General features: G+C 38.8%; 1 protein-coding gene across 2 annotated transcripts in view; it reads right to left on the bottom strand.

Annotated features, from left to right (window-relative positions):
- EPC2 (enhancer of polycomb homolog 2) overlaps positions 1-12,084 on the bottom strand; it is an 85,946-nt gene that overhangs the window by 35,860 nt on the left and 38,002 nt on the right. For both annotated transcript variants that reach the window (XM_007061786.4, XM_037912055.2), the window contains 2 exons: positions 6,484-6,629; positions 418-624 (listed from right to left, as the gene is read on the bottom strand). In XM_007061786.4, coding sequence (XP_007061848.1) covers positions 418-624; positions 6,484-6,629 — 353 coding nt within the window. The remainder of the gene's footprint in view (positions 1-417; positions 625-6,483; positions 6,630-12,084) is intronic.

The following is a 12,084-nucleotide window of genomic DNA, read 5'->3' as shown; positions in this document are numbered from 1 at the left end:
ACTTAATACTCATTTCTTCACCTCAGTTACCAGTTCCATCATAACCCTCTACCGCTGCGTCCAAAAACAATGGATAAGCATGCTAAATACATGTTTCTACTAAAATGATCAGGTACTACACAGGAAATGGACTGTAAAACCACAAAAGCAGGAGAGTATGACCTTTAGCTACTTTTATTATTAGAAAACAGGCTAGATTACAAATTGATTGTGTCAGTTTAACAAGGTTCAAATTTATTCAGGACATTAGTTAGATACTACAACGATGAATGCAGTACAAAAAGACTAGTTGATAGATAACCCCATAATACGCCTAAAATTAGTTATCCTACAAAGTGCTAAGCACTCTGAACTTTGCTGGATTGGGACCAGAGTGATTAGCATGCTGCAGGATCCAGTCCTATATTCACAAATTACCTTTCGAGTCTGCATTTTCTCAGTTCTCCTCCGAAAGGCAACATAAGGGTCATTGTTGGTGGAGCCATCCCTTTTTTCTTGTTTGATTTGAGGGATAAGGGATGGCCCCCTGCAGTTCTTACGTTTTCTCACCCAGTAGTCATAGACAGCTTTAATAAGGTAATCATCCTCATTTAGCAGCAATTTAGCTTCCTGAAGTGTTACAAGCTGAAAGAAAACACAAAGATGTAGTTCAGTAAGAACAGCAAGGAGAAAGTCATTTACAATCTTCATTCATCCTTCTTTCTAAAGCTTCTAGATAAAGCTAACAATTCTCTTGCACTGAAAGGCTTGATTTGCACTGTAACATGAAGGTGATTACTCAGCCTCAAAAGGAGTTCTGTGGCAGTGCCATGTGAGGTAGTATTAAGCCTACCATCCATCCTAAAGTAAAAGGACATGATAAACATCAGCAGTGGAATTTTTTTTTGATGTTATAAAATAAGCGATATCTTGACAATAACCACTGCCACTTACCACTAACACAGTCGTTTTGTCTACTCTGACTGGTACGAGCACTAGCTATATAATTTACAGCAGTGCAAGGAGAGCAATGGCAAAAAAAAAAAAAAAAGGGGGGGGGGGGGGGGAAGTCAGCAATTCTGTCCTTACACTACTATTATTCCCACAACACCAATATAGGAGTTTTACATCCATTCTGCCTCGAATGAATACTAGCCTTAGTGGACACACGCACCTGCTCACATGCCCATACAATATCTACAGAGAAAAGTATATGTACTTCATCTATGTACAAATATATATTAAACTTTCAAAAAGCCACTCTGTCCATTACTGTGAATAGCATTTTAGAAATTCTAAAATACTCAGTTTTTCCTTCTTTGGTTTTCTTTATGAATTAATATTTTAAAAATATCAGTTCTGCATTGGGAACAGGATTTGTTATTTAATTTTGTTCTCTCTATGTAACAGGAAAGTGGACTTTTGGCCAGCCCTACCTGCTAATTATATTTCCATAAGGGGCTCCATTAATATGGACACAGGTGGTGGGGGGGTTTGTCCTTTTGCTTTCTCAGATAGCTCCTCAAATTGACTGACAGGATCATTTGGCATCTTTCTTCTCTTCAGCTAGCAATTGAACCTCACTGAACAGCTTTTAACTTCATCAGCAGGACCCACATTCCAAATAAAACGACAATACGAACTATGTACAAAGTAAGATTCTTAGGTGGATTCCAGAGTTTTGGGAGCCCATACAGAAAAACAATTTACAGGTGGGATCAAACTTGTTTCTGCTTGTAGGGATCCAACAATCTAAAAAAAATTTTTTTGCCTAGTGGTTCCTAACACTCAGATTCAGTACTCTGTATCCTATGCCCTAAAGTATCAGCAGAAGCGCCAGCATCCACAAAATGGTCCATGAAGTTATCCAGAGCACCAAAAAGCTGCGTGACACATTTCCTCAACTCAGACACTCCCCATGAAACAGTCACATTATAATCAGCAATTCCTAATGCCTCTATATATATATATATATATATATATATATATATATATATATATATATATATATATATATATATATATATATATATATATATATATATATATATATGCTTCCTTAATACATACTCAAATCCATTTAGCAAGGACCAACAGAAAAATGAATTGCTCTTTCTTGGCCAGAACACAAGAACAACAAGGAGTCTGAACCACTGACTTCTTTGACTTTGTGTAGGTAAGATTTCAGGACCCCAATGGCATCTAGGAAATGCCAAGCTCTTTCATTATCAGAAGCCTAAAGGGAAGGAGTGTAATCTCTAGATTCCTGTGCAACTCAGCATTCAACTTCAATGTAAAGCTGAGAACCAAGAGATGTGTTACTTTAACACTGTGGAAAAACAGAAAGAGGAATCACCACGAGAGGACTTCAAGTTCATCCTAATTAGGGTCACCAGAAAGGTCATTTTAATTGAGAGCCAAAATAAGAGTAACCAATGCCAGTGTTTTACAAGAGATAAATACTCGTTTGAAGCACTACACTGGCCAAGGAGTAACAATTATTTGTTTAGCCAAAACCTGTTCCAACTGCTCTGAAAAAAATCTGGCTACTAAGGGATGCGAACCCACTCAGTGTGTCTCCACAGCTCTCTCACTACTAAACCCTATTTCTCAACATACTGAGAGAAAGACCTTTATCCAGTTAAAGAAACTCCAAGAACAGAGGGAACAGAGCACCACTTTGGCCTTTTACCTTCTAGCATAGCTGCAAACCAAAAGAGTATTCCAAGTGGAGCTGTGGACCCTGGAGGCAGACAACTTTCTTAATCTCATTTAAGTGTCTGCCTCACTTTGAGAGACAGCCCCAGATGTTTCAAGGTTTGCTTCTCACACACCAATCCTTTCAATGTAGTTTTCCTTCAGCAGTAAAATGAAATGGCCCTGGAGACATCAAATCCAAAAAGAGTGGGCCCTTCTTGATTAGATCATCAGTTAACTAGCTTGAATTGTAAGGCCAGGCAAGAGACACAAGAATCAACATTCCTTCATCTCCCTTTACTTTTAACACAATCCTTGGGGGATTCATTTCTTTTCCCTCCAAATCAAAATAATCAAGACTGATAGCTTTACAACTCAGTTAATCGCCTGCAAATTGAGGGCTCCTACCAGGACACTTATTTTTAAGGCTCTGAGATTCTTCCCCATTTATTCTAAGAGAACATTCTTCTCTGATTCAAGTTCTATTCCTAGTGAGCATCTGGCACATAATAAACAAGACCACCACAGTTTTGTTGAAATGAAGAACTGACTAGCTTGGAGACAGTCTCTTAGAACATTAATGCTAGTCTCACTGCTCTGAGCTCAAGAAGACTGACACATGCATCCCTTTCTTGCTTATGCCATGTCTCCTGGGCTTTTTCCCAATTCCAGAAACTGGTGTTGCTGGTGATGACTGTCCTGTGGGGCTCCTGCACTGGAAGGGCTTTCAGTAAAATTCTCTGGGAATTTCCACAGGCAGAGATTTGTCTGATCATCTTGCCAAGAACAGACGCATGAAGCTCTCCTAATTAGCCCCCCGAGAGTCAGGAAAACACTTAGGAGATGACAAGAGTGCTTCCATCGCACCAGTTCTGTGAACAAAATCATAACTCAATACTTGTTCAACTTATGGAAAATTTCTCCCTGGACTTCCTTATGTTTTCACTCTCCTGCAAAGGGGAGGGTCTCTTAATAGCAGCACTAAAGAGAGCCCCCAGACGTATAATTTACTGAGTTGGAATGAACTGTACAGTATTCAGATCCAGCTGTGACATATACAGAGGCTCCTCAGCCCTTCCCCTACCATGTTTCTCACTGAGGTTGGCCTCAGCTTCCCAGCAAGATACAACACTAGTTGGAGATCCTATCCACTGTCTACCCAAGGGTGGGAAAAGGTTATGTGACCACTGTAGGCCATTCTGCTCCCTGGAAAGCGTACACACAGTCGACTCCACACAACGAGCACCTCTTGAGTCTCTTTTTCTGAGAGCCATCCATCTTTAACCAGCTAAGGGGTTCATTGAAGCATCTTATCCATGGCAAACGTAGAAAAAAGACCGGTTAATGAAGACAAGCTGCTAACTGAAGAGAAAAAGGAGTCAAAATTTTCCTTCAGTCCTTTGCTGGAGCTACCCAACTAAGCGAAAAAGGAAGAGCAACCCAACTTCCAATTTGCTGGAGCCCCCTGAGACAAGGTGTAAAAGCACTTTGGCAGGAGAGGGGTGATGATCTAGTCCAGGAGTCTCAAACACACGGGCCGCGGGCAGCCAACAGGGTTCTTCCCTGCAGCCCACCAAGCATCCCCTCCAAGCACCCTCGCCACAGCGTGCCGCACCCCAGCCTACCTCCAGGCCAGGGGTGGGCAAACTACAGCCCCGGGCCAGATCCGGCCCCTCAGGGCTTTCGATCCGGCCCACGGATTTGCCAACACTGTGGTGCTGAGGGCCCTGCGCCGCTCCGGGAAGTGGCGGGCACTGCTTCCCTGCGGCCCCAGAGGGAGGGGGAGCAGAGAACTCTGTGAGCCTGTGGTTACCTCCCCTGAAGCTCTTATTGGCTAGGAACAGGGAATCGTGGCCAATGGGAGCTTTGGGGGAGGTACCCACAGGGAAGAACAGTTCACAGAGTTCTCTGCTCCTCCTCCCCCCGGGGCCGCAGGGACAGGGTGCCCACCACTTCCCGGAGCGCAGCGGCACGGGCCGGGGCCCTGCCACCCCGCGAGCCTGCTCAAGGTTAGCGGCGCCGGGCCGGAACCCGAACCCCTCCTACACCCCAACTCCCTGCCTTGAGCCCCCTGCCTGCACCCCAATCCCCTGCCACACCCTGCACTCCCTCCTGCACCCCAACGCCCTGCCCTGAGCCCCCTGCCGCTCCCCGACCCCCTGCCACACCCCACACTCCCTCCTGCACCCCAACTCTATACCCTGAGCCCCCTGCTGCACCCCGCACTACCTCCTGCACCCCAACTCCCTGCCCTGAGCCCCCGCTGCACCCTGCAGGGCATAGGCGCGGGTAGAGTGGGGGGCAGAGACAGTGGGGGAGCAATGCGGCCGTCGGGCCAAAGTACGAGTCCTCATGTGGCCCTCCTGGTGATTCGAGTTTGAGACCCCTGATCTAGTCAGAGTTATAAAAGAAAAGCAGAAGCTGGTGCAAAAGCGGGAATCAAGAGGAAGTGCATGTCCTTCCCCACACAACTGGTTGAAGTGTAAAAGGTCACAGGTGGTTATTACCCAGTAGTTTGAGTTGATTTGTTCTTGTTTTGAGTTTTATTTTTTGCAAAGAAGCATGCCTGAAAAAAGGAAAGTGAAGTGACCAGTCACTGGGATTTTTATTTTTCCTTTCCTGATTAGTGAGTCTTCACATCATCTTACACTCCCTACAAAAAGAAAAGTAATCTGTGTCTACAACCTGCAAGATGTGAGATTTAAAAAAAAAAAAAAAAAAAAAAATTCAAAAAAAAGAGAAAGATGTATCTCAGTAACAGATTAGTTTATTTACTTGACACTCCCCATCAGATTATAGTTTATTATTGCTAAAATTTGAACCAAAAGAGGTTAACAGTGCCCTCAGAATTATCTTTCATAATTGTAGCGTAATATAGAGAAACTATTTAAGAAATTTCTAATAATACACTTTTTGCATATTTAGGGTAAAACATTAAAATAGTAAATCATTAAGTGATTTTTATAAAAGACACAGCTCAAATTAGAATCCAAACTAAGAGCTGGTTCTGCAAGAGGGATGTGCACCACCAAGTTACTGAGCACTCAACTCCAAATGAAGTTCTAGGATTTCCACTGAAGTCAATGGAAACTGAGAGTGTTACCCAATTCGCAGGAACAGGAACTAAGTTTGGAAAGTAAACTAAAGCTACTAAAGATCAGCCTGTCACAACAAAGAAAAATCCTGAGTTTAGCTTGTTTCGGGCTTTTTGGTTTTCTTTTTAAATTACAATACAAATTAAAAATGTAAGATTTTTTCCCCAAAGTTATAGAATTTAAAGACAAAAGGGACCACCAGAGGCTTTAGGTCTGACCTTCTGTATATCACTGGCACCAACACCACCCACACGCTAAACTCAAAATTGGACCAAAGAAATGGAAAGCTAAGGAAAATCAGGATGTTCATGCAAAAAACTGTCATCCTACTAAAGTTGATATCTCTTTAACACTGATATTGACAAACCAGGATGATAGCCGTCCTCTTCTATTGCACTAAATTTTAGAGTTCAACGAGGACAATAAAAAAACCAAAAACACTATTTCACTTACCATTTTCATTCTAGGTAATTAAACATTTAGTGACTCTGACTGACTAATAAGATAAAGAGGAGTACAGTGGTTTTATGAAACCACACAATGCATCTGGGGTTGTGTTTTTCAAATTATTAGTGGGATGCAAAGTAATGATACTCAACGGTTAAGAAAAATATGTAAAAGATTAAACAGAAGTGAAACAAAATCAAAACATTAATGAGAATGATTATCAGTAAAACAAGAGAGAATTATTTCTTTAAAAAGAGTGAAATACCTGATTAGAACTAGCTTTTTCAAGCCTGTCAATCATAATTTCAAACTGCAGCGGCTTGATTTCCATCTTCCGATTGAGTCTGTTTAATAATGTCTCATCTTCCGAGTCCATATCGTAATCTGGTTGTTCATTGTCCAGATTGAAGGCTGAAACAGAAACATGTATAAAAGCTGCTTTTAGTTACAGAAGTCACTTATTTATGTTAAGGATTTCAAATTAAGGTATTACAGTAACATTTCAGAAAAACAAACAAATCACCATTTTTAGCTGCAAATTAACACCTTTCAAACTAGATGACCTCTGTTATGTCTTAAATTTGTAAGTTTCACTTCTGTTAATTGTAATGTTTTCCAATATTTTGATATATTTAATTTAAATTAAAACCTACTTTTCTTTAGCATGTATTCAGCAAAGGTCAGAGCCAAGTTATATTAATATCAGATGCTGAATTATAGAGATTGAGTCACTTTATACATCAGTCACCGTAAGATTTAGTTTAAAAAAAAAAAATCTAATTTAAAATTCTCACTAAAAATCAGGGTTAACATTTTACCCAGGCCAACTTAACTTCTCTCCCTCCAACCCACAAAAACAAAAAAAATTTAAAGTGGCAGCTAAATTGAGATAACTTAGATCATTAGCGTATGGAATATATTGTGGATTTTTTTTTTTTTTTAATTTGTATTGTGTTTATAAAAGTGCTCGATCAACACCAATGGAAATTAAGGCACTATTAATGCCCAAAACAGGTACAGCACAGGAAGAATGAAAAAGCAGCCAAGTCTCTTTTCCCCTTCCGTCCCCAACCATACTGCCCTGATGACACGCCCCAGACTTGACCTGGAAATTGTTTCTCTAGAATTTAGAGCATAACTTCAGCTTCCATGCATATTCAATCTTTGTCTCTGTCAGTTAAAATGTAATCCGGACAGGACAAGTATCAGGTAGATAATGCAACAATGCCAATTCATTTCAGATAGATTACTGAAGTCCTAACAATGGCAAGAACTTCCAATTAGTGCTAACATTCAATTAGTGAATGTTTCAAGCTAGGAACCTAAAAAGTTGAAAATGGCATAAGGAGTCTTTCAACCCCCCAAATCATTTAATTTTCATGATTATTGCAGTAGAACCAATGAAGATGTTTTATTTATTTACCTTAGGGCAACAAAAACTTTAGTATTTAATTCAGAATTGAATATAGGTGCTGTGCTATAAATACATAGATAATAAACATTATCAAGTACTGAATCACTGAAATTGTATTAAAAATAGCTCCACAGTGTGTGTCAAAAGTTTACGTAAGATTTTATTTAAATGGAAATCTGATAATCAATAGAATTTATTACTTAAAAAAAAGAGACTTGTGAGGACGTTACAGTTCACAACACTGGGTCCTAGCTTCTCAATTAAAGTCCATAGATTGAAAAGATGAAAACTGAACCATGAATTTGTAAAATATTGTGGAAAACTGTATTTATAAAATCTTGCAAACTTGCACCTTCGTTCATCCACACCAAAATAAAAACAGTTTAAATAAAAAGCCAGCAGTCTTTCCCCTGTTTAGAGTTGCAGTAGTGAGACTTCATGTTACCAAGATTTCATTATTTTAAATATGTATTACATTTTTGAAGAAATTGTAAAAGATGTGTAGGAAATTTTTACTGTGAATTAGCTGGGTCTAGAGTTGTTGGAGGAAAAAAACGCCATGTTTTCAGTGTTGCCAACTCCAGAAATTTTATCATGAGTGCTGTGTTATTTTATGTTTTCCCTTAAATACCTAACCCCTGGAGACTCATGTTTACATGAGACTCTCAACTCTCATTAAAGAAGCGTGTAGCCCTCATGGATTCAGAAAAAGCCTTAAAACACAAACCCTAATGGTTCAGACATCAGAAAGCAAAGAAAAAGAATAAAAATTTTATAACCTTATGATTTTTAAGACCCAATTTCTTAGGGGGGGCCTGATGCATACATTTTGAATGGTTGGGGCTGATAATGCTCAAGTCTAAATTAGGACTGTGATTAATCGCAGTCAACTCACGTGATTAACTCAAAAAAATTAATCAAGATTAAAAAAATTAATCATGATTAAGCACACTGTTAATCAATAAAATACCAATTGAAATTTATTAAATATTTTGGATGTTTTTCTACATTTTCAAATATATTGATTTCTATTACAACACAGAATACAAAAGTGTACAGTGCTCACTTTATTATTACAAATATCTGCACTGTAAAAATGATAAACAAAGATCCTTTTTCAATTCACTACATATAAGTACTGAAATGCAGTCTCTTTATCGTGGAAGTGCAACTTACAAACGTAGATTACATAACTGCACTCAAAAAACATAATGTAAACTTTATAGCCTACAAGTCCATTCAGTCCTACTTCTTGTGCAGCCAATCGCTAAGACAAACAAGTTTGTTTACATTTACGGAACATAATGCTGCCCCCTTCTTATATGCAGTGTCACCTGAAAGTGAGAACAGGCGTTTGCATGGCACTTTTGTAGCGGACATTAAAAGGTATAAACATTCGTATGCCCATTCATGCTTCGGCCACCATTCCAGAGGACATGATTCCATGCTGACGACGCTCGTTAAAAAAAAATGCGTTTGTTACATTTGTGACTGAACTCCTTGGGGGAGAACTGTATGTCTCCTGCTCTGTTTTACCCACCTTCTACCATATATTTCATGTTATAGCAATCTTGGATGATGACCAAGCTCATGTTGTTCGTTTTAAGAACACTTTCACTGCAGATTTCACAAAACATGAAGAAGATATCAATGTGAGATTTCTAAAGATAGCTACAGCACTCAACCCAATGTTTAAGAATCTGAAGTGCCTGCCAAAATCTGAATGGGATGACGTGTGGAGCACGCTTTCAGAAGTCTTAAAAGAGCAACTCTCCGATGCGGAACCTACAAAACTGGACCACTAGAAAACAAAATCTATCTTCTGCTAGTGGCATCTTACTCAGATGATGAAAATGAATATCCATTGGTTCACACTGCTTTGCATCATTACCGAGCAGAAGCCATCATAGGCATGGACACATGTCCTCTGGAAGGTGGTTGAAGCATGATGGCACATACGAATCTTTAGCGCATCTGGCACGTAAATATCTTGCAACGCTGGCTACAACAGGGCCACACCTGTTATCACTTTCAGGTGACATTGTAAACAAGAAGCAGGCAGCATTATCTCTTGCAAACTTATTTGTCTGAGTGATTGGCTGAACAAGTAGGACTGAATGGACTTGTATGCTCTAAAGTTTTGCACTGTTTTATTTTTGAGTACAGTTATGTTTTTGTACATAATTCTACATTTGTAAGTTCAACTTTCATGATAAAGAGATTGCTCTAGAGTGCTTCTATTAGATTAATTGAAAAACTATTTCTTTTGTTTTTTACTGTGCAAATATTTGTAATAAAAATAATATAAACTGAGCACTGTACACTTTGTATTCTGTGTGGTAACTGAAATCAATATATTTGAAAACGTAGAAAACCACCAAAAATATTTAAATAAATGATATTCTATTATTCTTTAACAGTTCAATTAATTTTTTTAATCACTTGACAGCCCTAATCTAAATGTTTCATTTATTTTTAAATTTGGGGAAGGAGTACTGTACTTGCAAGAAAGAAGAAAATACTGATTTATTCACTACACTTAATGAGGGGGATCTAAAAATATGCCTTAACATGGTCTTAATCACATTAATAGGGTTTTTTGTAATAGATTAATTGCAATGGATTTAAAATTTTGTGGGTTCAGTTAGAATCTAATTTTGAAATGCCTTTATTTTATTTTAAAAATAAACTAGGGTTGCTGGAAAAGAAATGCTACTGTACCAGGATACTACTACCTTTTCTCACACCAACAATTCAGAAATTAACAAAAAGGGAACTTACTTTTATTGTACTATAAGTAATGGATTATACTTAATACAGTAAGCCACAGGGGCTGAAATTTAGTAAAAACCCTTGCCTTTTAATTTTAATAGATTAATGTTTTACATAATATACAAATTAGATTATCCACTTTTTTTAGAATATTGATTCCAAACCAAAGAATTCTATTAAGACTGTGTTCCTTTCTACATCTTTACTGTTCAAAACATTAATATCTAAACAAAGACATAATAGTGGTGCAAGAGTGCCACTACAGTTAAGATTACATCATGTCATCTTTTAAAGTTTAATCTTTCTAAATCCTCTAACATCAACATGCTTAGTCAGATTTCTTTGAAATCTGGTATGCCTCAGAAGGGTGCAGGGAAACAATCACTGGTGCTAGGGGTTCCGGAGAGATGAACCCCACCATCACCTGCCATTTTAAAAAAAGTTTCTAGGTGCCACCTCCCTCCCTCGCCACGGAGAGATCAAACTATGTGATGTGATATGAGTCAAACAGGTGTCAATCTGTTGCGTTTTATTCAAGGTTGTTCATAGAATCAGAGAAATATAGAACTGGAAGGAAACTCAATTTGTCATCTAGTCCAGTCTCCAGCACCAAGGCAGAGTTAAGTATTATCTAGACCTTCACTGACAGGTGTTTGTCTAAATTGTTCTTAAAAACCTCCAATGACAAAGATTCCACAACCTCCCTAAGTAATTTGTTCCAGTGCTTAACTATCCTTACAGTTAGGAAGTCTTTCCTAATGTCTATCCTAAATCTCCCTTGCTGCAACTTAAGCCCATTACTTTTTGTCCTGACCTCAGTGGTTAAGGAGAACAATTTATCACCCTCCTCTTTATAACCTCCTTTTATGTACTTGAAGACTTATGCCCCCAACTCAGTCTTCTCTTCTCCAGACTAAACAAACCCAGTTTTTTCAGTCTTTCCTTGCAGGTCATGTTTTCTTGATCTTTAATCATTTTTGTTGCTCTTCTCTAGACTTTCTCCAATTTGTTCACATCTTTCCCAAAGTGTGGTGCCCAGGACTGGACACAATATTCCAGTTGAGGCCTTATCAGAGTGAAGTAGAGCGAAAAAAGTACTTCTTGTGCATTCTTACACTCTTGCTAATACATGCAGGATGATGTTCACTTTTTTTGCAACAGTATTACATCGTTGATTCATTTAGTTTGTGATCCACTACAACCCCCAGATCCTTTTCTGCAGTTTTCTTTCCTAGGCAGTCATTTCCCAACGTGTATTTGTGCAACTGATTATTCCTTCCCAAGTGTAGTACTTTGCTTTTGTCCTTATTGAACTTCATCCTATTTTATTCAGACTTTTTCTCCAGTTTGTCAAGATCATTTTGAAATTCTAATCCTGTCCTCCAACGTGCCTGCAACCCCTCCCAGCTTGGATTTGTCCACAAACTTTATAAGCATACTCTCTATGCCATTATCCAAATCATTTACAAAGATACGGACCCATGACAGATCCATGCAGGACCCCAACTTGATATGCCTTTCCTGCTCAATTGTGAATTACTGATAACTACTCTGACTACTCTTTTCCAGCCAGTTGTGCACCTACCTTAGAGTAGGTTCATCGAAGCTATATCTCTCTGGTGTTTTGTTTTGTTTTTTATGACAAGGTCATGTGAGAGACAGTGTCAAAAGCCTCACTAA

The sequence above is a fragment of the Chelonia mydas genome, chromosome 11, assembly GCF_015237465.2.
Source record: "Chelonia mydas isolate rCheMyd1 chromosome 11, rCheMyd1.pri.v2, whole genome shotgun sequence".
NCBI lineage: Eukaryota > Metazoa > Chordata > Testudines > Cheloniidae > Chelonia > Chelonia mydas.
This window is presented reverse-complemented; position numbering and strand designations above follow the sequence as displayed.